Below are 27911 nucleotides of genomic sequence, written 5' to 3'. Positions count from 1 at the left end.
GACAAAATTATGGACAGGCCCGTCCTTCTGGAAGCTCTAGAATTTAAAATGCTACCGTTATAGGAAAAATTTTTTAAATGAAAAGGACAAGCCCCCTTTTTAATTATAAGCTTTCAGATTCTACATTATATGTAAGTATGCATAAAAGGATGAAGTAGCTCAGCATTTAACTCTTTATAATAAATACAGAACTATGTCATCAAGTATCCTATTGGGGAAGTCAACTTAGAAAAGCGTGGGCCTATTTTCTTACCACTTTGATCCTTCCTGTCCAACGTAGGATGTATACTCCCATTCTGCTCCCAAGAGCAGCCTCATAGGGCAACTGTCTGTGTGGTATATTAGAGTCACCTTGAAACATCTCCCTCCTCCGAGAGATCATCATGCCTCAAACTGTCACCATAATTAGTAGATAAAGGGAAAATTTGTAAATTGCATTCAAATTAGAGGAACACAGTCAATACCCTCTACAATTAAAGCTAAAAGCTATCACATAAACCATCGGGAAGAGTAACACTACAGAAGTAATTCCTCTACAAACAAGAATAATTTTCACTCATAATGCAAAGATAAATAACACAGTTTTTAAATGAGCAAAGGATTTGAGTAGATCTTTCTCCAAAGAAGATAAACAAATAGCCAAATAAGCACATAAAAACACACTCCACATCAGTAGTCACCAAGGAAAACAAACGAAAACCACAACAAAATACCATCCCATACCCACTGGGGTGGCTGTACATAAAAAATAGCAAGTATTGGCCAGAAGAGAAACTGAGAACACTTATACAATGGTGATAAGAGCGTCAAATGGTATAGCCACTTTGAAAAACTGTCTGATCATTCCTCCTACGTTAAATAAACATAGAGTTACTACTTCACCCAGGAATTTCACTCCTAGGTGTATACCTAAGGTGATGAAAACACATGTTCACAAAAAAGGTTTGTACTCAAATTTTCATAGCAGTATTATTCATCATAAAAATGGAAAACAATGCAGATTATCATCCATTGATGAATGGATAAACAAAATGTGCTATATCCTTACAACAAAATACTTATTCAGTAATTGAAAAGAACGTAGTGAATGCTACCACGTGGATGGGTCTGGAAGATAGCTTTTTGGGTGAATGACACCAAACACAAAAGACCACATATTATATTATTTCATTTATACAAAACGTTCACAACAGGCAAGTCCACAGAGACAGAAAACAGATTAGTCATTGCCTAGAGCTGAGCTGCTAGTGGGGATGGAGAGTGACTGCTCTTGGTTACTTGTTTTTTTTCTGGGGCAACAAAAATATTCTAAAATTATATTGTGATGATAGTTTCACAACTCTGTGAATATACTAAAAAGCATTTAATTCTACACTTTAAATGGGTAAAATGATATAGTATGTGAATTTTGATTCAATCAAGGTGTTTAAAAAAAGTTATTTGTATATTGGTGGATTCTTTAGGTCCGATATTGTTTTTAAAGCTAAGTTTACTTGGAAGAGAAGAACTGTTACCAAACACTCATACTTTTGATTATATGGTAGTTTATCACTTCATCTAATCAATCATTTAGCATATGATTCAGCACAAATAGCTCAAACATTTGTCTTTCACGTCTATCACACTCTTTAAAATTCTTTAGCTATAATTTGCTTTTCCTAATCCAGTCTGCCTGCAGTGCAGGAGACCGGGGTTCGATCCCTGGTTTGGGAAGATCCCCTGGAGAAGGAAATGGCAACCGACTGCAGTATTCTTGCCTGAAGAATCCCATGGGCAGAGGAGCCTGGTGGGCTGCAGTCCATGGAGTCGCAAAGAGTCTGGCACGACTGAGCGACTAACACTTGTGACTTCACTAATCCAGCTTTAGTCACATTTCTTCCATCCTTGTTGTCTTGACCTTGTGAATAGACAAGGATTTAAAACCATACTGTTATTGTGGTTACTTGTGTGGTGTCACTAGGGCACTGTTGACCATTTTCTCCACCTTGGAATTTTTCCTTTGCCTTCGCTGATCTTTTCTAACAGATTTTTGTTGGAGTATAGTTGCTTTGCAAGATTGTGTCAGTCCCTGATGTACAGCAGAGGGAACCAGCGGTACGTGTACATTCATCCCCCCTTTTTTTCATTTCCTTCCCCTGGCGGTCTCCACCAGGTGCTGAGTAGAGTTCCCTGTGCTGTTCTGTAGGTCCCCATTAGTCCCCTCCTTTATACTCAGTACAAGCGTGTGTACATGCCAATCCCAATTTCCCAATTCATCCCCCTCCCAATCCCCCGGTGGTATCCATATGCTTGTCCTCTGCACCTTCCCTGATCTTATACTCTTGCCTCCACTCGCTAGGACCTCTCTGCCCTTTCTTTATGTTCCTCTTTAGCTGCCCATTTCCTCTCTCTCCTTACAGGGAATTATGATTATTTTTCAAGATCTTATTCTTAGTGCTCTGTACTTCTCTCCTTACATTTGTCCCTTTCATTCTAAGTTCTGAATCCACTTCTCAGGCCAACTTCCTATCCTAGATTTCAGAGACATTTTTATACCTGGCCCAGTGAACATTTTCAATGTTTTCTCTTCCTTGCTTATCTCAGTATATTTAGTCAATGTTTTTAATGCCCCAACCATGTGCAAGAGATTATACTAGCCATGGGAAATGCCTAAATCAATAAATAAGAAATTTTACTTGCTCATGAGATGCTTATTGTCTAAGAGGGGTAGAAAGGCATCTGGCCCTACTCATGTAAATGAGTGCCTTGAGGTATTTTAGGTCCTGTGGCAGCATTTTATACCTTCATTTCTAGTTCCTGTTTCTAGATTCTGTATTGATTCTTATAGTAATATCTTTGCTGAAAAGCTTAAATTAATCCCTCCCTGTTCTAAATTAATCTTCTGAAAACCATCGTGTATCTATTTTTCTGCTCACAAACTTCTAATGGCTCTCTTGTTTAAGGACCGTGCACAAATTCATCATCTTCACATTCAAGACCCTTTATATACTGGCTGTCTTTTCATCCTTATCTTCCAGGCTCACTGTATCCACCCACAACATCTGCTCCAGTGGATCTGAATCACCACCTTTTGGCACATCTTTAAGACATTCTGCTTGTGTACCTTTGCTCAGAAGATTTTCTTTCTTGGCTGGCTTGCTGATTGAGATTATGCTAGCTTTGGTAACAGAATATGCATTAATGGTTTAAGACAATAGAAGACCATTAGTCACTCAGGCTGATAGTCTCATGTGGATGTCCCTGGTTGGAAGATGGCTTCTGTCCCACATAATGTTTTGAGATCCAGGTTTATTTTTTCTTTGGTGTCTCATGCCATAGGACCTTGAAGTCAGGAAAATGGGTAAAGAATGTGGAGCGTGGTCCTGGGGATGTTTTTATGAGTCACACCTAAAAGTCGTACACATTACTTCTATCCAACTCCAATGTCTGAAACTCAATTATATTGCCTCCCAAACTGCAAAACAGTCAGAGAAAAACTTTCCATATATGAGCCTAGATGGAAAAGGAATTGGGTCTGTGAACACCAAGCAGTCTTTGTCACCCTGCCTTCCCCATTACTCCCCACTATGGAGAATCTATTATCAAGGTCAGACCAAATTCCACCTCTCTGAAAAGCATTTCTTAACCACTCCAAATGGGAGGGAGAATTCTCTTTTCTGAAGTTTTACAATGCCTATTATCTTCATGTTTTTTATACTTGCCATTCAAATATTATAGTATTTCTTTCTGATTACGCATGTCTTTTCTTCTCCAATAGAATTCTAAGCTCCTTGAAGGTATAATGTTTAGGTTTTTCATTCATTCAATGGGTATTTATTGGATAAGTACTGTATAAAGACATATTTAGTAGCATATGAAGTACAAAAATTGATAAATTGTTTCTGGATCTATATCATCATTCTGGAATTTTATTCAGAAGGCATTGCCTTAATCAAGTCCTTTAAGACAGTGGAAGAAATCTTTTCAAATGATCAACCATACCATGAGATGTCAATTCATCACAAGGATGATATTATGTAAATAAATAGATATATGAAATATTACTCTTCACTTAACCTTCCTACATTGATTGACCATTGTCTGTTCATGCAGAAAAGATCTTCCCTACTATAATAAATAGACTTAGACAAACTACAGTCATTATTAAAAATATCCAAAGTCATGTAAGCTCACTAACTGAGTCATGCTTTAAGATTAAAAGTATTTGAGGAGGTTTATGACATCCTATATATCATATATATACATATATATATGTATATATATAACAGCCTAATATTGCTGTATAATTATTCTGCAAGTCCATAAACATGCACCCAGCACTGGGATCTAAGGAAGAGAAAATGGGTTTAAACTGAAATGAAAAAGAAAAAACAGATTTAAACTGCTGCAGAAAGAATCTTTTTCAAATACATGGGAGATCTTTTTTAAAATGAATTAACTCTGAAATGAGTTATTACATCCTTTTTGACTCTAGAGAATATTAGGTATGTTACAGTAAATGTGGATACCTAAAAACCAAGGGGTAAAATAAATAGCCTCTGGAGAGATCCTCCCCACCTTCCAAAACTTAAATCTTAATGTTTGAGGCTATTTTTGGCTTCCTTTCTGAGATGGCTCGGAAAGGAGCCTACACCATGAAAAGGAAAAGCAGCTCTTTATTTCTTTTTTCTCTGACTACTTCAAGATCTGTTTTCGCCACCACTTCACAAGTATTTCAATTACTTGTTCCCTCAACAATCCTGCAGAGAAGCTCTGCCCCCATCCCCGCTTTTACAGATGAAGATATTGAGGTTAAGTGATTTTCTCAGGGTTACAAAGAGACCTAGCAGCAATGGAGGGATGGGAAGTAGCGGTTCAACCTGCCGGTGGATGAATAGATTGAGTTTCTGAGCAGCCTGGCTATTATATTGCAAAGAGGCCACGCAGACGCCTGGGTGGACGTGTAAAGACACCACGCACTAGAAATGAAAGGAGGCTGCGAGGAGAGCTTTTTCCTCCTTATTAATGACATCGGCAATTGTCTAAAGTTGGAAAGAAAGGCCCGTTAGAGAAAGAGCCTTTCAAAGGAGGACAGGACGCGGGGCACTCAGCTCGGGACCCTCCTCAACGAGACCCTCCTTGTCTTACTTGCAGACAGTGCCGCCGAAGAAGCCGGGCTCCAGGTCGGGGACGTGGTGCTGGCCGTCAACGGGACGGAGGTCACCGGCGTGGAGCACGCAGAAGCCGTGCACCTTGCAAGGAGAGGTAGGTGGTCTGCAGAGTCCAGCATGACTCTGACGAAGCAGAGGTCTGAAATACAGCAGGGAATACAAACATGAGGAGGTAGAAACCCGCAGAATGGGTGCAACATCACTTCTCGCCTGAGACTACCATTACTGCCTTGTCAGCAACGTGATCTCTCATAGAAACTGAATCACGTATCTGTCCCATGTTCCTTCCCTATGGATGGCCAGCCACAAAAGTGAAATCAGCAAACAGGAGTGAGAAAAATGTGCTCTGTTTATCACCGATACATCTCCTCAAACTCCTTGCCACGAAAAATACCATGACAATAGTTCATTTACTGGGTCTCTTTTTTCCTTCTCCCCTTCCTTTCTTCTTCCTTCTTTCCTTTTTTTTTCTTTCTTTCCTTCTTTTCTTTAATTCCATCAGTTTTCAGAATTAAAAGCCTCGGGGTTATCATGTTATAAAAGAGAAGGAAATAAAGAAATTACAAACCTAAAGCTTCTACAGGTTCTACTTGAGGCCTGCCTTTAAGGCAATCTGACACAGATGGACCCACCAAGAAAGAAATAGTGACACATACCCCTTACCCCTGTATCCACTCACGTTAAACTTTTGGGAAAGGTTAATACCATGTTTGTCTCTGCAAAACAAGTTACTTTCTTTAGCACCATTTTACAAACCCTTGTCTCCCCAGAGACCTAAAAATATACAGCCGAAAACTGCTGTGTTCCGTCATGGGATTATTTGATGAGGTTTCCTATTCCCAGCTTCCCAAAGGCGGCATGTGTCCCTCTGTGGCCCCGAAGTATATTATCAGGCCATGAGGCATTAAAACGTGCGCATGTGGAGCAGGACACATGTGCTAGAAGTATAACTTATTGCTGAGCAATAACTGTCTCTTGGCATCTCTCATGATGCCATCACGCTTGGGGGTAAGCAACAGCAAGAGACTTCACTAGTGCAGCCCAGCACCAGAAAATCGCTAACAAATGCCGTGTCCTGAGAAGCACGCCGAAGCTTTTGGGGTAGAATTTAGCTTAGTGTTTGGCTGTCTGTCGAGGACTTGCTGCACCAGGAATCCAAGGACACTGTCAACGTGTGCCGCAGCTCCTTACAAGTCCTACGCAAATCTCTATCCCTGCAGAGTACACGTGGAACCTGAGCCGATATGGCAGTGAGTATACCCATGAATCAATGGGATCTCACTTAGTGATGGAGGGGTACTAACCCTAGCAGCTGGATTTAGTTGTTCCCACAGCTCTTTCTCACAAATTAATGTTCCAGCTTTTGAGTTGAATAAAACTGAATTTTAGTAATATTTCCACTCTTGATACTTCTTCTATTTTCCCCCAAGAAGCTTGATGTTCTTTATACCTCTGAAGCCGTCAGCCTCAGTTAATGGAAGACAGAAAACATCTCTAAAATTTGAATGGGGTTTGGGGGGCTTTCTAAAAGATGATGGCTGACTTTATTTTCTTGGGCTCCAAGATCACTGCAGATTTTGACTGCAGCCATGAAATTAAAAGATGCTTACTCCTTGGAAGGAAAGTTATGACTAAATTAAACAGCATATTAAAAAGCAGAGGCATTACTTTGCCAACAAAGGTCTGTCTAGTCAAAGCTACGGTTTTTCCAGTGGTCATGTATGGATGTGAGTTAGACTGTAAAGAAAGCTGAGCACCGAAAAATTGATGCTTTTGAACTGTGGTGTTGGAGAAGAATCTTGAGAGACCTAGGACTGCAAGGACATCCAACCAGTCCATCCTAAAGGAAATCAGTCCTGGGTGTTCATTGGAAGGACTGATGTTGAAGCTGAAACTCCAGTACTTTGGCCACCTGATGCGAAGAGCTGACTCATCAGAAAAGACCCTGATGCTGGGAGGGATTGGGGGCAGGAGGAGAAGGGGACGACAGAGGATGAGATGGCTGGATGGCATCACCGACTCAATGGACATGGGTTTGGGTGGACTCCGGGAGTTGGTGATGGACAGGGAGGCCTGGCGTGCTGCGGTTCATGGGGTCGCAAAGAGTTGGACACGCCTGAGCGACTGAACTGAACTGAAAAGATGGTGAACTAACACAGATACAGGGGAAAGAGCATTGCGCTGTCCTTGGCAGTTAGCGGTAGGATAGCTTTACCCGCTCTTATGATCTGAGTTCCACCACTCCTTGCTTGCCAGCATGGACTTCTATCCTAAGACCCTGACCCTAGGGGACCTCCATGTGTCTTTGCCAGTCCTTCTCAGATCCGACAGTGGAGATGCCTCAGAAACAGAGAGGTGAATTCCAGCTCTGAGATGCTAAAGGGAGAATAGTAAGAGACCTTTAGGGAAAGCGGGCCGTTTGGGACCTGTGTGTGTGTGGAGGGGTAGGAATCATAGCCAATAGCAAAAGAGGCCTGAAGACACATAGGGAATGACTGAGAGACCGCCTCATAGTGTTTTCTCCCCACGAAGGCCCCCTGGGGCCACTTCCCCACCCCGCTCCACTGACAGCCTGGTGGATGGAGCACCCGTGTGGACAGGCAGTGTGGAACATCAGAGCAGCCCTTGAGGCCTAGCTTGATTAGGAAGCTGATCATTCCGTCCTCAGGCGTAATCTTCTGCACATCTCTAAGGCTACCAGGGTTTAATGGAGAAATATAAAAATTAAAAAGAGGCAAATAAGATAGAGGAAAAAAAGGAAAAACAAAGCTTTAAAAATAATAAAAGACTACTTTGAACACTGAATAATAATCAATTTGAAAACTAGATAAACAACATTGCTCAAAAGCATTTAAAGAGCCAACATCAGAGCAAGAATAGACAGAAAATCTGTGTAGACTATAATAAAATATTTATAGAATAAGATAAGAGACCACCTCTCTTTCCCCCCATTGCCATCCCCACTCCATTCCCCACTTAGAAGTCCAGGGTACCACTTTTATAACTATCCAACTTTCAAAGAACAAATAATCCCTATTCTAGAGTTTTTTCCAGAAAATAAGTAAGAGTGAATGCATGTCAGCTCATTTTATGAATCTACTACAACTTTGATTCCAGAACCAGAATAGTATAGTATGAAAAACAAAATCATATGTTAATTTTATTTATGAGTGTATAGATACACAAATCCTAAGGGAAAAAAATAGTAAATACCTGAATCAAACTGTTTCTTAAAATTATACATAATACATCATAATCAACTAGGGTTTGTTCCTAAGTAAAGATGGTTTATAAGAAAATATTTTAACACAATTCATCACATCAATGAATTAAAGAAAAAACTGTGTAACTATATAAAGAAGAAAAAATCATGCATCAAGTTATATATATATGCATATATATGCATACATAAAATATATGTATGTGTCTTAGTCACTCAATCCTGTCTGACTCTTTGCAATCCCATGAACTATAGCTTGCCATGCTCCTCCAGCCATGGAATTCTCCAGGCAAGAATACTCCAGGTAGTAATGGTAAAGGAAGGGGAAAAACAGCATTACTGAGAGGCAGTGGGTCTATGAGAAGGATGCACATGACCATGAAACTAAAAAAAGAACAAGACAACGGGGAAGAAATAACAGGAATAATTTAACTTTTACAGAGTGCTTTATAAGTTCAATTTTCTTAGCAAGCCTATAAATTGGTCAAGGTATTCTTGGAGTATATAGAATCTGAAACAAGCTTTTGGAGGTTCTCTTTGGGAGAGGAAGTCACCAACTTGTCTAAAGAAAGTAAGAATCATGAAACAAGTGATTGAGCTTCTTGTTACGTTCATATGAAACATAGAGGTCTTGAAATATATATTTACCAGCTGCCTATTAAGAGCGTGTTTAAAAACCTAAATGTTTACACTTGACTCTTGTGTCTGTCTGTATAAGCTTCTTAAAAGTCTATCTGATATCTTTTTGATTGCCATATATCTCTGCACAGTTTCACTCCCAAGTATGTGAAACTTTGGTAAAATCCTATCATATTACTGATTGCTACATTGCTGATTTAGATAGAGAAACATCAAGTAACTTTTCTCAGAACCTTAAATCTTAAATCTAACTGTATGTCAGACTCACCTGAGACTCTTAAATGCAGAATTCATGGTGGTGGCCTACGTGTTTGTAATTTTAATCAGGTCTCCCTGGCGTTTCTTTCACAGCCAGTCCAGCATCAGTACATACCCCAGCATCTTGGAAGCATGGCCAAAATCTTACAGACATAAGATTAAATACCTGTTGTGTTAGCTTCTGGCGCAGGTGTTATCATATCTTCCTAGACCAGCATTAGAAAGAGGATCCACTGTATGTTACAAGGTCAAGTTTTCAATAGTTCTATTGAAATAATAATTCCATTCAGTAAGAATAGACTAACATGTTAGTATATGTTTTATATTATAGAATAGGGACTGATAAAAGTAATCAAATAGCAATTCTATTCAGAAATACTAATCACACACACCTAGAAAAATTACCGCAGTTTGATCGAGGGGCATCCCAAAGCAGGAGATTGAAGAAAGCATTCAGTATCACACTGGGAATGACAAAAATGCTCCATATGCATTTTTCTCACATTAGGTCCCTCTCACTTTCTGGTTTGGGCTTTTATAGGGCTTGCTTCCTTAGTTAAATAGAGAGTTTAATCATCAAATTGAAAAGTGAAAAGTGCCGAAAAGAAAGAGAGGAAGGGAAAAACACCGACACTTAGTCAACCTGGAAGTCCTTTGGATGCATGAGGGCGCCTTTGTGTCCTGACTCCTGACAGCAGGCTGGACTCAAAGCGGGCACGGAAGAGCCTGGAGCTGGGACCTGGGGGTTGAAGGCAGTGCCAGCCCCCTGCTCCCGCCCTGGGGGACACTCCTTGTCTCGCACGTCGCTGCGCCACGCAGCAGAGGTGTGACTCTGACACCATCTCAGATTGGCGGCATAAGGAGAAGACAGTGGTCCAAGGAGGAAGTGTGAATTAGAAAAAGAAGCCCTTTTTTTCTCTCCTGTAGCTGCAAATAACCTCACCCAGGACTCCTTACTTCCAAAACCCTCTAAGCCAAAGTGCTAGGGAAGGAGAGTTTTCTGGAGAGCTCTTTCTTTGTCATGACGCCATCATCAAAGAGCTGAATGTGCGAAAGGCGTGGATTTTCAGACTCTCTCATCTCAGGAAACAAAGAGTTCTCTTCACTCTTTGACCTCCCTCCCTACATTCTTCCTCCCACTCACACCCAAACAGTGGGAAAGATTTCTGGGGTGTGCAGTGGAGGAAGGCGAAGTGTCTCCTCTCACCAGGGTGGGGAGGGACCTAGGGAAAGAAGTAACGGTGGGGGTTGATTGTGGCATCTGTCCCTGCATTCCTGCATTGATCACCAGGGCTGATCTCAGGGGCTGATCGGGCTTGCCAGGCAGGTGTCCCCTCCCCTTCTCACATGTGTGTCCCTCCTGGAGCCACGTGCTTGTCGAAGAGGACTGTCCCCAATAGGGGAGAACTGGTCTCAGCATCAAGGGTGTATGAGTGGCTGCGCGCCCCTGCTGCTGCTGCTAAGTCGCTTCAGTCGTGTCCGACTCTGTGCGACCCCATAGACGGCAGCCCACCAGGCTCCCCAGTCCCTGGGATTCTCCAGGCAAGAACACTGGAGTGGGTTGCCATTTCCTTCTCCAATGCATGAAAGTGAAAAGTGAAAGTGAAGTCGCTCAGTCGTGCCTGACTCTTGAGGGATCTTCCCAATCCAGGGATTGAACCCAGATGGATTCTTTACCATCTGAGCCAGCAGGGAAGCCCAAGAATACTGGAGTGGTTGCCATGTCCTTCTCCAGCGTGGCCCCTGCTAGAATCTCCAAACAAGCTCTCAAGCAGTAGTGGCGGGGCTAAGTAGGTGTGTGGAACTCATGATTCTGTTGTTGCAAAATATTGGGGGTGAAAATGGACACATCCAGGGGAAATGAAATCAGAGTCAAGGAAAGGCAGAAGCCTGCTGGTTGCTGACAAAGACTGTGTTCGTGAACAGAGCCTCTCAGCAGCTGAGACTTTCTCAGGACTTGCCACTTCAACTGTGGTCCAGCTTTACCTGAGGGCTCTTTACAAATACGGAATCCCAAGCCTCGTCCCAGTCCTACCGAATGAGGATGTGCACTTAAACAAACCCACTGGGTGATTTGTATCTACACTTAGCTTCAGAAGCTCTGAACTAGGACACTGTCATGTTTCAGGCACCCAGTAAATTAATAAAGAAATAACAGCAGAACCAGAAGTGTTTAATTGCTCGTACTGAACATTTTTTGGCTTTTACGTACTGTTCGTGGGATTCTCCAGGCAAGAATACTGGAATGGGTTGCCATTCCCTCCTCCAGAAATGCCCTTCAAGGAGATCCAACCAGTCCATCCTAAAGGAAATCAGTCCTGAATATTCTTTGGAAGGACTAATGCTGAAGCTGAAACTCCAATACTCTGGCTACCTGATGCGAAGAACTGACTCATTTGAAAAGACCCTGATGCTGGGAAGGATTGAAGGTGGGAGGAGAAGGAGACGACAGAGGATGAGATGGTTGGATGGCATCAGAACTCAATGGACATGAGTTTGAGTAAGCTCCAGGAGATGGTGATGGACAGGGAGGCCTGGTGCACTGTAGCCCATGGAGTCACAAAGCATTGGACACAACTTAGCGACTGAACAACAAATCTAATATTTAATTATTTTAACACACACATTAAAATGACTGTGTATAAATAATCAAATGTGAAGATAATATCAAAAGTCCAAAGTCTCTGTAAATGTCAGGTCCAGGTCCTCCTGGCCCAGCATGGTCCTGCAAAGAGTATAACATCACCACCACCTAACAGCTGTTTGGAACTCAGTAACTCCCCAAACATCAGACTCATGTCCTAACTCTGAACGTGAAATACTTTCCTTCTAATATAATGACACCATGGTGCAGCAGGACCATCTGTATCCCTGCCCCGGAGAGAATTTTCTAGTGCACCAAGTTATGTTTTTGGCCAGCTGAAACTCAAGTTTAGCTTGATCAGTATCAGAGAAACCCATATGCAGTCTTTGTAAGCAAGAGGAAAATGACCTCGAGGGGCAGCCCGCTGCGACAGCACATAAATAAGTTGGCAGATGTATCAGCTATGCATATTAGTCCAGGAGTACAGTTCTTTGGGGACTGGAGTCCAAAGACAAAGACATTTGTGGGTTGCTGGTCAATCTGGAGCATTCCTTCTAATTTTTCTGGATGTGTTTTTGACAGGAGCTTAAGGGCAGTTCAATAAATTAAAATGTATTTACATGGCAATGAAGAATTTTCTTGACACGCAGAGTTATTTAATTACCAAGGTGCTTTGCGTGCTGCTAAAGTTAAGACTGTGTCAGCCTTTCTGGGACAAATCTTTATTTTCAGGGCCATGTGGCTCAGCCAGGAATGATCCCCTGGGTTGGAGCTTGTCATTTATATAAGAGGAGTCTCCTCACTGACCCCCATTTCCATAGACAGCTCTAAACAGATCAGTAATCTCAATGTCAGACATCATGATGAAGTCAGCGCTGCCAAGGCCAAATGTCCCCCTTCAGGGAGGTGGCCTCCATCTCGGAGGAATTGTAAATGAAGTCATACCCCATTTGCAGTCTTCAAAGCATGTCAGGGTTGCTGTCTGTCTGAGTGACATTCAGAGAATTTTCTTGAGGCATCAAGAGGTAGGCGTATGATGAAAGTCTGTGTTCATGCTGGCAGCATCAAAGCACAGTTGGTAGACAGTGACCTCGTGTTATCAGGGACAGGGACAATTTTTCTCAAGCTCTTCACCAAACCAGTTCTATAGAAAAGGGGACTTGAAGTCCAGGCACACTAAGAAGGAAGGAGTAAGAAAGACAGTCTAAGAAGGACACTCTAAGAAAGTCAGGCACTGAAAGCTCTGGGTGCAATCCTCGGTACTAATTTGGGTTGGCAAGAAAATAGGGTAAAAGACATGTATGCTTCAAGCCTCCTAGACTTTTGGTCAAGTTCAAAGGTGACTAATGGATTTTGATCAGAGACGACATTGGCAACATACAATGGCAGTGGTTCAGACCCTCCCTTTAGCTAACACAGATCAAAGAAGCTAATTATCCTGAATAAAAGTGAGATGGAAAAGCCAAACATCACCCATCATCCTTCTTTGGATGTAAATCAAAATATGTTCAATACTTAGCTTGCTGTTGTTACAGACAGAATGAGCAGACCCCAGTCATCCATGATGAGACCTAACTAGGCCATGTGGTTGAAGAGAAAGAATTCTGTCTTAGAACCAGGATACCTGGATCTCACATTTGATTCAACTCTTAAAGGAAATAGGCCCTGGGTGTTCATTGGAAGGACTGATGCTGAAGCTGAAACTCCAATACTTTGGCCACCTCATGCGAAGAGTTGACTCATTGGAAAAGACCCTGATGTTGGGAAAGATTGAAAGCAGGAGGAGAAGGGGACAACAGAGGATGAGATGGTGGGATGGCATCACCGACTCAATGGACATGGGTTTGGGTGAACTCTGGGAGTTGGTGATGGACAGGGAGGCCTGTCCATGTTGCTGCGGTCCATGGGGTCGCAAAGAGTCGGACACGCCTGAGCAACTGAACTAAACTGAACTTATGGACTCTAGGTCCTCAGAGAAGTCACTGTACTTCCCCAGTTTTCATTTTCCTATTTGACCTGAGAGTTTCATTACTGGAGAACTCTCGAGCCATTCCAGTGGTAGAACTCTTATTTCATTGATTCCATTTATGGAAACTACAATCTCTGTTCCATCCATTCCTTCTGGAAAGCAAGAGTCCTTGCCGTTGGTTTAAGATTTGCAGCAGAGTCATCTGTCTATCACTCACCTGTCTCACACTCACCCCTCCAGGTCCAGACCTCTTGACCCTGGTGGTGGGATCCGACATCAGCCGCTGTCCCAACACCCCCCGGCCCGCCTGCCGCGGCTACCTGCATAAGAGGACGCACTCGGGATTCATGAAGGGCTGGAGGAAGCGGTGGTTTGTGCTGAAGAATGACGGCTGCCTCCAGTATTACAGACACAAGAAGGTAAGCTAAGGGGAAGGCAGAGGGTTGGAGCACCTAAGAATGCGCAGCGCTGGGGTGTGCGGTGAGCCCATCAGCCAAGGATTGTCTCGTTAGGGCCTGCGCGTGGTGCAGGATTCTAGAAACAGCTCTCTCCTGTGACTCTAAAGACCTTTTCCTTCTTCAGAGGTTCAGAGTGTAATTTGTTTTCTCTGCGGCTGCATAAATCAAGGCTGGCATGAGTTTCTATCTCATTTATTCCTATTTTCAGACGCTCTGTGAAAACTCTCTTATCAAAGTCAAGAAAATAAGAGCCAAACCATATACCTAGTGCCCTAGAGAAATCAAGGCGGACTAAGGCAAAGCGCAGCTAACGCCTCGCCAGCCCGCTGTGCCGGGCACTGTTTCCTAGGTTACCGGGGCTGGTGGCAGCGAGGCTTCTGAAGCGGAGCACCTGAGAATATACTTCATCTCCTCGCCCAGGGCCCCTTAGAGCAGCGACTTCTAAGGTGAAGGCTGAAAGCTTCTGGGGGATGTCCTCAGAATATGAGCTCCAGTCCTTCTCCAGTGTTTCTCCCCGTGTTTCAGCCAAGTCTGAAGTGAGGCCTGGGCCTGCGGGTCTGGGGAAGGGACTTGGGGTGATTTTAGCCCAGAGTGCAACCAACCAACCACCAGGCTGTGTCCTGCAGGCTAAAGGGTTTTCTCTGCCCTATGTAATACAACACCAGGGCTTCGCTGGGAGCTCAGTCGGTAGAGAATCTGCCTGCGGTGCAGGAAAACCAGGTTCGATCCCTGGGCTGGGGAGATCCCCTGGAGAAGGGCATAGCAGCCCACTGCAGTACTCTTGCCTGGAGAATCCCATGGACAGAGGAGCCTGGTGGGCTACAGTCCACCGGGTCACAAAGAGTCGGACATGACTTAGCAACTAGACCACCACCGCCATGCAACAGGACGGGATTCCCTGGTGGCTCAGAGGTAAAAAAATTCACGTGCCAGTGCAGGAGACGTGGAAAATGATGGTTGGATCCCTGGGCTGGGAAGATCCCCTAGAGAAGAAAATGGCAACCCACTCCAGTATTGTTGCCTGGGAAATCCCACAGACTTGAGGAGCCTAGTGGGCTACCATCCACGGGATCACAAGAGTTGGACACGACTTAGCGACTAAACAGCAGCAACATGTAATGCAATGTTTAATTTTTTTTTAATCACATGCAAGCATCATACATTTCAGAGATTTTGCACAGAAATCCCGATGTCCAATTTCTCTTGAAAAAGTCTCCAGCTGAGTAGTGGGGAGGCAGACAGCTGCCCCGTCCAAGAGAGGGCCCGCTCCTCCCGAGCCCTCTGCCCTGCTGGCTTCGCTCCAAAAATTACATTGCCCTAGTTTCTTAAGTTTAAGGGTTTGGGGGGTATTTTATATATTTTAACAAAGACATTAATTCCTCTCCGTAACAAGGAATATCTATATATCTATCTGTGTGCTTAGTCACTCAGTTGTGTCTGACTCTTTGCAACCCCACAGACGGTAGCCCACCAGGCTCCTCTGTCCATGGGATCTTCCCAGGCAAGAATACTGGAGTACTTTGCCATTTCCTTCTCCAGTATATCTATCTATATGTATATAAATAAATCAGTACATTTTTTTAAATGAGGAGTGACTTTGCATGTTGAATCATTGTGAATACGTCTTATTTCTAGACTATGGATCACTTATTTGTGACACAGACCAGGAGGTGTCTGCCTTTCATGGCCATGTGAGCCCAATCAGCTGCTTTGCAAAAACCCTGTCTCCCTCCAGTGCAGGAAAATAAGATTCTCTGTAATCAGGGTGAGAAGCCTTGCTTTCTGTATTCTGAGTATGAAAGGGGAACAGACCAGAAGCTCCAGCTTGGGTATGCTTCAGAAGCCCCTGACGAGTTTGCCAAAGTACACATGCAAACTGTCTCCCGCCCTCTTACCTCCTGAGCGGGCCCTGGAAACAGTATGTCAGTGCGCAATCAGTCAAGGCCACTCTGGAGGGGCACAGTTCATTCCCATCTATAGTCAGAAGCCCAAATAGAAGCACGGATGCAAGCCTGCCAGTGGTTCTTTCCTGGAGTAGATGGCTTGTTATCCTGATAGTGTGTGCTTCCCACCTCCCAGTGATGATAATTTTTGTTTCCTTTTGTGAATAGTGACAGTAACATTAATAGATGCCAGCTTTTCTTTAATGGCCTTCCTCAGCAAAGCAAATGCGTAAAGCAACCCTATGTCAAGCTTCTCACACTTTTAAGATTCCTAGTTCTTGAGATTTAGAATGGTTCCTGCCGCGGTGTCTGAGCTTGCCAGGGGGCAATCACAGAGCTAGTGGTGCCTGCAGATGTTGTATTTGGCTTGCACAATGTTTTCATAAATTTTTTAATGAAATGCATTCAGGTGAAGCATGTGCTCTCCAATCTGCCATAATCCCTACTCCTGCTCATTTCCTCACGCTGAGCCCAGTCATTTAAATTACTCACTAGGCCCTGTAGGGATGTGCGTGTGTGAGTCTTGGGGTAGAATTTATGTGAAAAATTAAAAGGGTGGTGGTAGAGTGGTTAGAGTTAAAATAGATTAAAAAAAAAAACAAACCACTTCTAGTCTTCTTTGGAAAAGAAATGTGCATCTTATAGTGAATTTGGACACAGCTAAGAAAAGGAGCATCTTGAGTAACTGCAGTTGGAAGCATCACCACCACAACAGGTTTACCACGGAAATGGTAGAATATAAAAATATGGCTTTATTTTGTTTACAAAGGGCCAAAATCAGATCCCTTGTAATGCGACAAATTCCAGAATACATCATGCATAATCTTTAGCATAGATTGCAGTGACTGAGAAGAGTTAAGGGGGCATCATAAGAACACAGCAGATTAAATGAGCAGAAAATCAACTCAGCTATACAGTACTCATTCATGCAACAAGTATTTACTGAGTGCTTTTTAAGAGCCAGGCATTATGCTAAGCCCTAGGAATTTAAAAAAAAAAAAAAAAGACATGGTACCTGCTCTGTTTATACTTACAGTTCCTGTTATAGCTCTGTTTCTGCTTATATCAGTGGAAGAGACAGACATGAAGAAATAGACCCACAAATAAAGATGCAGTTGTGATTGGTGCAATAAGAAAAATTATGGGGTGGGAGAAGAGAATTGTAGCAGTCTGAATCCAAACAAGAGGTTCAATCATACAGAGATTTAAAAAGCGAAGTTTCATATAAATATGGCTTCCATGATGTCTCAGACAGTAGAGAATCCATCTGCAACGCAGAAGACTCAGGTTCGATCTTTGGGTCGGGAAGATCCCCTGAAGAAGGGAATGGCAACCCACTCCAGTATTCTGGCCTGGAGAATTCCATGGACGGAGGAGCCTGATGGGCTCCAGTCCATGGGGTCGCAAAGAGTTGGACACGACTGAGCGACTAGCCCACATGCACACACAGGCTCTAAGAAAACGCTGTGTCACCAAGGGAGAGTACCCACGGAAAGGCAGACCTAGAAAGGGCAGCCCTCTCCAAGGCTCTCCGGGGGAAATGTAGCTGAAGCCCCTGGCTATAAGAGCAGCTCGCCAGTTTGTGGAGACAGAGGTAGTTAGTCTGCAGTCAGAGGGCAAACAGGAAGTAACCCTGTGGAGCCCAAGACCGGGGCGGGCAAACTGAAGCTGGCGGCTAGTACCTGGGTGAGTCACAGGAGCTGGGGATGCCTCTGAAGCAGGGAGCCCGGAGCACAAGAGATCCCTGTGGGGAGGACCCCGGGAGCAGGGGAAGTGAGCGAGCAGAGGGCGTCAGGGCCCCCGGGTGGGCAGGAGGGGTCCCCATGGGCAGGGTCACAGGAAGGTCTGCATCACGTCACACCGGGGCTGCAGGGTTCCCGGGGACAGCGTGTCCTGGGTGACGAGCTCAGACGGAGCATCCCCGGAGGTCCACGCACGCAAACTGCAGACCCACCCTCAGCAGCTGCGAAAAGCAGGAGACCCCCTTCCCCTTGCAATGTTCCTCTGTCGCCCTCTACTGAGAAAACAATGCGCTTATTGTTTAAAAAACAAGAACGCCAACCTGGGGGAGGAAGTGCATCCATTATTGCCCAGCATGTACTCAGGGGTGAATTTGGAGCTGAAAGCCACACGTTCAGAACTGACACAAGATTAAAACGGAGGGCTTAGTATAGATTAGAAGACACAGGAACATATAATGAATTCCTGCTTGAGGATGTAACATTTACCTTAGGCCTAAGGGCTGAATGAGGGGCTTCTCTCCTAGCTCAGTCGGTAAAGAACCTGCCGGCAATGCAGGAGACCTGGATTCGATTCCTGGGTGGGGAAGATCCTCTGGAGAAGGGAATGGCAACCCACTCCAGTATTCTCGCCTGGAGAATCCCAGGGACAGAGGAGCCTGGCGGGCTGCAGTCCATGGGATCACGAGAGTCGGACACGACTGGGCGACTAAACCACCAACCACCACCAGGGGCTGAAATGATGTTAGCAGGAGAAAGCACTGGGATGCGGGTTCTCCAGGCAGGAGAAACAACAAGGATGAAGTCCTTGACTGGATGAAAGCTTGGTGGGTTTGATGGAGCCTGAGAAAGCCCAGGGCAGCTGCACCACGAGCAGGAGCTCAGGGAAGGCGGGCGGTCACCTGAAGAGGTGGGCCCGAGGCCGCCAACGCAGGGCCCGAGTCGGTGACAGGGCTTCCTGGGTGTCCTCCTAGCTACAGGAGAAAGCCAGCAACATTCTGGTGGGCAAGGCAGTTTCAAAAGGTCATTCTGACTGCTGCATGGAGAATAAATTTGGAGACTAGAGTGGAAGGGAAGCACCGGTTAGAACACTCGTGCCATAGTCTAGGCAACGGTAGGCCGTAGGTTAAGTAGTCTTGACCAGGGTGGGAATAAGGAAGCTAAGTGGACAGATCTCGAGAGCTATTTAAAAGCTGAAATCAGAAGGATTTGATGATGGACTGAATGCGGTAGGGAAATGGGGAAAATGGACAATCAAGGATGACCAAAGTAACTGTTTGGTAACTGTTCAGAAAGGCATCATTTACTGAAAAAGGAGCAGGTTACCAGGGTGTAGAGCAAGGTAGATGAGAAGTTCATTTTGGACTACAGTTAGAGTATTGTACATACTTTATACTTAGAGTCTAGCAAATATACATACGTATAGTATTTAAAGCCATGGAAATCGACGAGACTGTTAAGGGAGAGAATATAAAGTGAGATACAGAGAGAATGCTCAAACCCAGGGAGTAGACAGGGCAGGGAGAAACAGGGAGAGTGGCTGAGAGGGGTGGCCAAACAGAGAGAATGAAACCCAGGAAATACGGTATCATGGAGCCAAAAAAAAAATGGTTTCAAGAGGGAGGGTAATAGTGTTTCCTGGTATTGCTGCAAGGCCATACCGTGATGACCATTAGGAAGCCTCCGCTGAGTCTGGCCTTGTGCATATCCTTGGAAACTTGGTCAAGAGAAGTCGGGTATACAGAGTGAGTTAAGAAAGAAACAATTCATTATGCGAGTTGGATAAGTGTAAACAGCATCTGCAGACCCATCTTTTGAAAATCTGGCCTATGAAAGACACTAGAGAAATAGGGTGATAAGTGAAGAGTGTTCAGTCCATTTACAGTTAATCACTGGTATAATTGGGTTTACCTGTAGTATTGTTAGTTTTGCTTCCAGTCTGTCTCTCTATTCTGCTTATATTCCTCACCTTTCTTGCCTCCTCTCAAAATAGCCCACTTGGAACCTAGAACCTATTATACAGAGTGAAGTAAGTCAGAAAGAGAAAGATAAATATCATATTCTAACGCATATATACGGAATCTAGAAAAATGGTACTGAAGAATTTATTTACAGGGCAGCAATGGAGAGACAGACATAGAGAATAGACTTATGGACATGGGGAGAGGGGAGGGGAGGGTGAGACATATGGAGAGAGAGACATGGAAACTTACAACGCCATATGTAAAATAGACAGCAGCGGGAATTTGCTCTCTGGCTCAGGAAACTCGCACAGGGGCTCTGTATCAGCCTAGAGGGGTGGGGTGGGGAGGGAGGGGGAGGGAGGCTCAAAAGGGAGGGGATATATGTATCCCTATGGCTGAGTCATGTTGAGGTTTGACAGAAAACAGCAAAATTCTGTAAAGCAATTATCCTTCAATAAAAAAAATTAATTTTAAAAAAATAGCCCACTTGGGCTTGCCCGGTGGCTCAGTGGTAAAGAATCTGCCTGCGATGCAGGAGACACAGGTTCAATTTCTGGGTCAGGAAGATCCCCTGGAAAAGGGAATGGCAACCTCCTCCGGTATTCTTGCCTGGAGAATCCCATGGACAGAGGAGCCTGACAGGTTATAGTCCATGGGGTTGCAAAGAGTCGGCTGAAGTGACAGCACACACACACACACACAGGATCCCACTTAACTTGGAAGTTACTAAGTCTTTACTGTTCTTTTAGTGATTACCAAAAATATTACACCATGCATTGAGACTTTCTAGAGTCAAATACAGATTAGTATGTAAACTATTTTATGGACATCACAGAATCTGATTTAACCATGTCTTAAGTAATATGTTTGTGTTGTCATATGCTTAAATTCTGTACAGATTGTAAATCCTCTGAGATGTTACTAATATGATGTCATACAATCAATATTCCACTTCTCGGTGTAAGCTGTTTCTTTGTGCTTTATTCTGCATACATTCTCCTGAAATTCTTCTGTCTAGTTTAATAGCAAATGATCTCCAAAAGGTCTTACTTTCCACGATTATTTTTCCAGTTCTAGTGCCCATTTAATTATTTGTTTATAGTTTCCTGTTCATGCTGAAATGCTTACACCTGTGTTTCATGTTTTGACATATTAATCATAGTCATGCTGAAGTCCATCCTTTGTCAGGATCCCCTATAGATGCCTTGTTTCTATCATCTGCCATTTTTGCAATTCTGTCTCAGAATTTTAAGCAACCTTCAGACATTGTGAAGGGTGGTCTTTCTGTCATTCATTCTGATTCCCGAGATTGGTCTTCACGATTCTAACCCAGAACCTGATTTATCAAGATCTCCTCCTTGATGGGTCTGAACTCCATGAGTGTGTTGAAATCTCTGCTCAACATCTTCGCCCCTTCAGACAGACATGACCCCAATGTTGGGCCCATCTCCTGCTGGGCTAAAACCCAGCCCCATTATTCTTCACTATCTTATAGGCTCTCTGATGTTTGCAAAGAGGCGTTTATGTACACTCCAGCTTTTCTAAGTTTCTTAGTTGGTCCTAATGAACCAGTCTGACATTAAAGAAAGGAAAATTCCAGTGACAGCTCAACACAAAGGAGACACGAGGGGAGAATTGTTTTGTTATTCTTCTTAAGGCCTAAGTAAGGTACCAGTTTAAGTGTGAATGATTCTGAAAGTGGAGTCACGCAAGTAGAAAAAGGCTGGAGATACAGAAAGAGGAGTAACTGGTGGACCCTTTTACCTTATATGCCATCTATCCTAAAAGTTGGGTAGATATAGCTCATTGGTACCAGCAGAGAAAATGAACTTATGAAGGATAAGACAGAATGCTTGACTAGGTTCTTAAGAGAATGGAAACATTCTCTGCCCACTGGAGCAGAACAAGCCAGTTTTTGTTCTGTTCTGTGAATCCACGTCCACAAGAATCCACATGTGGGTGTGTGTGGGGAGGGGGGCTGGGAGACAGTGGACACACTGGGCCTCACAGATCTCAAAGAAGAAAGGGGCTGTGCTTTAAATACTTGCCTCTACTCAGGAATTCTGATTGTCGCGGCATATTTACTTCACTGTGTTGGAGGAAGACGCCAGGGGACTGAGAGGCACAAAGCGTGAGAGACTCCATTTTGAACAAAGTGTAAACCTTGGTGCATGAAATAACATCAATTATTTTAGCCATGTGTCTTGAGCTCTATTGTAGACGTGACCTGCTGATCCTTGATGTCCTTCTATGAAAAGAAGGCAGATGAGACTCCCTTCCACGGTTGCCGTGATGGTCACAGTGCCCTGTCAAAGGCTGTCACGCTCTAACCCTAAGTGCAGGCAAGGTGAGGCAGACTGGAGCCCAGGCTTCGAAGGGCAGTCGGCTCTTCAGCGCTCCGTGTTAGAGTAACTGTATCCTGTGACTTTCACGTATGCTAAAGCATACTAATGGTCATCAGAAAAAATAAAAGAATTGCCGTAGAATTGTCTCAAGACAAGTCCAAGTCCCTTGGACCGCAAGGAGATCCAACCAGTCCATCCTAAAGGAGATCAGTCCTGGGTGTTCATTGGAAGGACTGACATTGAAGCTGAAACTCCAATACTTTGGCCATCTGATGCAAAGAATTGACTCATTGGAAAAGTCCCTGATGCTAGGAGGCATTGGGGGCAGGAGGAGAAGGGGACGACAGAGGATGAGATGGTTGGATGGCATCACTGACTCAAGGGGCAGGGGTTTGAGTAAACTCCGGGAGTTGGTGACGGACAGGGAGGCCTGGCATGCTGCGTTTCATGGGGTCACAAAGAGTCGGACACGACTAAGCGACTGAACTGAACTGAACTGTCTCAAGATGCAGGGGAAAGCCAGCCCCACGGAATGGGCCTGAACGGACCGCAGGAGTAAACAATGCAGTTGGCTTCTGATGGTATTTTATGCTCTCGCTTGTTAGCATAATGGTTCTGTGCACGTAGCTATCCAGGTGATCCTGTGGGGGGGCTGGAACCCTGGAGCTCTGAGCAGAGGTCAGACCAAGAGATTCCGCTGTGTTCTATATGAAACCATTTGCATGTGGAGTTGGCACTGTTTGTTGAGGTCACCTAGGAAGACTGTAAATTCCAAGAGGAGAGAGCTGTGGCCAAAGCCGTGGGAACAAGGGCAGAGCCAGTCAGAAGGCTGGCACAGGGAGGCGGGTCTGGCCTCAGAGGCCGAACGCAAACAGCCGACAGGACCAAAAGGAAACCAAATGGAGTTTTGTGCTTGCAGAGCCCAGACAGAAGCGTGTTTCAAGACGCTGGGAGCAGTCTCCGGAGCTGACACTGCCGTGAAGTAATCGCCTGCTAGACACAGGCCTCTCAGAGGAAGGCTGGGCCTCCCTTGCTAGGTCTGGCCTTGCTGCTCTCTTTAAACTCGCTTTTCCCAGTCTAAAGGCACGCTTGTCTATAACATCCCGAGGGAGGCAGAGAAGGCTCTCCTGAACGTGCATTTCTTATGACAGACTTTCTAGCTCTCATCTCCTTTCCTAAGGCAGATTCTCGGGAAGAGCTGTCTAGCAACACACTCCTTCATTCATTTTCCTGACCCACTGCAATCAGGGGTCTGTCTCTGCCATACGTGCACATACTGAAATTATGATCATGCCAAGGTAATCCACGAGAAGAGAACAGGATGAGAAAAGCAGTGGGCTACCAACATTTAATGGGACATGATAATGTCTACCTGTTAAGACTCTTTTGTGGATTAAATTAAGTATATAGACCAACAATTACAGGGTCCGGTGCAGAGTGTCAACCACTAGATTCCGCACCCCCCCCCCCTCACCTGACCCATGTTACCTTCACCTGAGTAAGTTGCCTGTGGTCATGTAGCTGATAAGTGAGTATAGATTCAAACTCATGTCTTCTTGGCCAAAAAGGATATTTCTGTCTTTCCACAGCTCGCAAACTGCCTGGAAGAGAGAGGTGAACATAAGAAATATTAAGTAAGATTTGTGTCATTTGCTGATTTCACAGGAATGGAAAAAATGAATACCTCATCAATAGAAAAATCCTCATGGCATTCAGAAGGCAGGGAATGAGTCAATATGTGCAATCGATATAATAGAGGATTTCCAAGTTTCCAATAAAATCTGGACTAAGTTCAGCTCGACGTTTCAATACTGCACCTCCTTAGAACCTTACTTTGTAATTTAAGAGATTGACCAGTAGGTGGCGCATCTTACTCACAAATGGTTTCCCAGCGCCCGCCCACCTGGGACTGTAAATTGACATAAAATTCTTGTGAATGCAGGAAGAGACTGACCTAATTTAGACCAACTTCCTCCTTTTCCCAAATATGAAAACGAGGATTAAAGATTACATAATTTATTAGAGAAGGCCCAGCATTTAAACCAAGTTGTTGATAGTCACCTGGAATCCACCTCTTTATACAGGCTACCAGCCTCAAACTTTGGGTAGTATCCGCTGAGAAGGCCATGCAAAGATAAAGCAGTTAGCTCTGGGTTAGGAAAGTGTCAGATACATAGGGAGAGTTGTCTGCCATGAAATGACCATTTTCTTAAGATGATATTCCGTTGAGGCTATTTATCCAGTATTAAGAAGTCTCAGTTTAAAAAAAGGACATTTATAGCCTCCAACTAATAAAAATAAATGGGGGGAGGGGAAGTACACTTAAAATGGGAAGAAATCCAAATCACTTTCTCCTCCCTGACTTCCTCCCACCACCGTGTGCTTCTTCTCCTGTGGCAGAGTCCCCCTTGATAGGGAGACTTTCAGACTGAACTAGAAGGGAGCCAGCCCCCCAAGGCAGCTTCCTTTCCTGCCTGCCCCAGTATGGAAATTCCCAAGGGCCAAGGCAAGGCCATCATGCCATGTCCACTTGTAAAACATATTCTTGGGAGAAATTCATGACCATCCTGTTATTGGCAAAATAGTTATTGAAATCTTACTATGTGTCAGAGACAAGCCATAAAAACAATAGAAGCCCAATAGCTCTCATAGTTTTGCTTTCCTGTGGGAAGAGATAGGAAGTAAAGTGGATAATTTCCGACACTGATAAGTATCTGAGTTTAAGAGTGGCTGACATTACTTTGCCAACAAAGGTCCATCTAGTCAAAGCTATGGTTTTTCTAGTAGTCATGTACGGATATGAGAATGAAGGCCAAATACCAAAGAATTGATGCTTTAGAACTGCAGTGTTGGAGAAGACTCTTGAGAATCCCTTGGACTGAAGGAGATCCAACCAATCCATCCTAAAGGAAATCAGTCCTGGATGTTCATTGGAAGGACTGATGTTGAAGCTGAAACTCCAATACTTTGGCCACCTGATGCGAAGAGCTGACTCGTTGGAAAAGACCCTGATGCTGGGAGGCATTGGGGGCAGGAGGAGAAGGGGACGACAGAGGATGAGATGGTTGGATGGCATCACCAACTCAGTGGACATGAGTTTGGATAGACTCCGGGAGTTTGGTGATGGACAGGGAGGCCTGGCATGCTGCGGTCCATGGGGTTGCAGAGAGTCAGACGACTGAGCGACTGAACTGAACTGAGAGGAGTGGTGGGGTTAGGAGCCTAGTTTCAAGGACTAGTCAAGGAAACTTGTCTGAGAAAATGGTATTTCAGATGAAATAAAGATCTGGAGGAACGATTGCAGTAGAGGAACCGTTAGTACAAAGGACCTGAGGAGGGCACCGTAAGCTATTTTCAGTCATTATAATCTAAGCATCAGGCAGTTCGTCTTGTTGGTTCTTAAGCACTTGCTAGCTGGTATAAAGAAACATCCGGAAGGCACTGAAGTTGAAACAAGGGAAAGAAGAGGCGTCCTGCTGGAACATGATGGGTGTGTCTCTTTTCCCTCACGTGGACGTTGTAAGGATGCTTGAGTCCTGCAGGCGGGCCCTGCTCTGTGGGGAGGCAGGGATCACCAGGAGCAGAAAAGATTCACTAAATCACCAAATACAAGCTGCACATACTTAAAAGAGCTTTTATAAAAGAGCCTGCTGATCTCCATCTCATTGTTTCTCAAAATGTGGTCTGAAAACCACAAATTAGAATCACCTCGGCACTTGTCAGATACCCCTGGACATCAGATCGGGTCTTCCAAATCTGACTGTAGGGACTGGGGCTCAGGAATATGGATTATACTAAGTGTACACACACACACAGTGAATGCTGTCCTCGCTAACACTGAGAACTGATGCTCTGTAGAATTTGCATTTTCCCAGTGTTTCAGCTCTTCAAACAGTATGGCCTTCAACTTTTTCCTAGCACAGGCTCCGTCCTTTCTTTAAAGCAGGAAGAGGTTACAATGCCTCTGAGAGAAAAAGGGAAGACTAATGCATGGCCAAAACCCTGTGAGACATTAGGGGGGGTTAAAGAGATCTTTAATAGTCTTTGATAATTTGTGATTTTTTAAAAAAATTATAATATATGAAGGAGCACTTTTCTCTCTGGTTTGAATAAACAAAGGCCGCTAGGCTTTCTTCACAGCTGTAGTATTAGCTTTCCTGTGGATGGTGTAAGGCAACAGTGAGCTCTGTCTACATCTCACAGGCTCTCATGGGCTTCGCTGGTGGCTCAGAGGGTAAAGCGTCTGCCTGCAATGCAGGAGACCCGGGTTCGATCCCTGGGCAGGGAAGATCCCCTGGAGAAGGAAATGGCAACCTACTCCAGTACTCTTGCCTGGAAAATCCCACGGATGGAGGAGCCTGGTGGGCTACAGTCCATGGGACTGCAAGGAGTTGGACACGACTGAGCGACTTCACTTTCACTTTCTACACCTCAAGAGCATTGAGTTCTCACCTCATCCTGTTCTCAGGGACACAGTGGGAAGTTGCCTTCGTGAGATGTGGGCTCGGGGGACGCGACTTCAGATCCTGTAGCACAGCAGTGAGGGCCCCGAGAACGCACGTGGGGTGGTGAAGAGAGCGGGCGTGTGCCTCGCATCCGCTGGTGTCTTTGCATTTGATTCGGAATACCATGGCCAAAAGGGCAAGGCTAACTTCGGACTTCATACCCACCTCTCCCCATCTACCATTAGAGACTGAGTTTGCTTCGTTTTTTAACTCGTCCCTCCACGGACAAGCAAACCCCGGTGAAAATAAACAAGCAGAGAGAGTAGGATTGTGTGGTTGCCCGATGTAGACCAATACGCTTAATGCTTGGTTTCTTTCTTAGTTTTAATCATCAAACAACGTAAAGCGAAAACACATGAGTTCTGTCTCCCACAGATTTTTCTAGCAGGCTGTAATGCCAACAGCAGCAGCAGCTGCAGGACGTACCGCAGCCTTTGAGAAGATGGTTGAGAAGCCAGGCAACCCTTGCTGAAAGGCATTTAGACACTCTTCACCTGTTTCAACCAAAATGTCAGAGGCTTCATCAGGATGCACTGTATTTCCTTGGCTTACACTTATCTCCTCATTTCAGTAAAATGCCTGCTAAAATCACAAAAGGAGAATCAGCCAAAGTATGTGTATTTGATCTTCATGGGAATTCTTGGGGCACAAGTTTCAGAATGGACAGTTAAGACAAATTATTCAGGAAGGACATATGTGTGTTAGTCGCTCAGTCATGTCTGACTCTTTACGACCTCAGAGACTGTAGCCCACCAGGCTCCTCTGTCCATGGAATTCTCCAGGCAAGAATACCAGAGTGGGTTGCCCTTCTCTTCTCCAGGGGCCCTTCCCAACCCAGGGATCGAACCCTGGTCTCCTGCATTGCAAGCACAAGTTTAAGAATGGGCAATTAAGGCAAATTATTCATGAGGTCCACATGCCACGTGCATCTTTCCTTTGGGGATATACTTTTCATCACCATTTCCATGGAGGGTATTTGTTTGCAGGCCTGTCCTGTCACCTCAGAGCTAAGATAGTGTTTCCTTTTAAACTGAGTCATCTTTGTTCTAAATATTGCATAGTCACACAGGTCTGCCATCTCCTGTTTCCTTGGGCCAGGCAGGATGACAAAGCAGAGTAGGCGGCAGTGCCCAAGTC

The 27911-nt window shown here is 44.4% G+C and overlaps 1 protein-coding gene across 1 annotated transcript in view; it reads left to right on the top strand.

The window, feature by feature from the left end:
* Positions 1 to 27911, top strand: part of LOC110127759 (uncharacterized) — a 112611-nt gene that overhangs the window by 35925 nt on the left and 48775 nt on the right. The window contains exons 6-7 of the mRNA XM_070458054.1: positions 5134 to 5244; positions 14061 to 14239. Of these exons, the coding sequence (XP_070314155.1) occupies positions 5134 to 5244; positions 14061 to 14239 (290 nt within the window). The remainder of the gene's footprint in view (positions 1 to 5133; positions 5245 to 14060; positions 14240 to 27911) is intronic.

Source organism: Odocoileus virginianus, chromosome 3 (assembly GCF_023699985.2).
Source record: "Odocoileus virginianus isolate 20LAN1187 ecotype Illinois chromosome 3, Ovbor_1.2, whole genome shotgun sequence".
Taxonomy (NCBI): Eukaryota; Metazoa; Chordata; class Mammalia; order Artiodactyla; family Cervidae; genus Odocoileus; species Odocoileus virginianus.
This window is presented reverse-complemented; position numbering and strand designations above follow the sequence as displayed.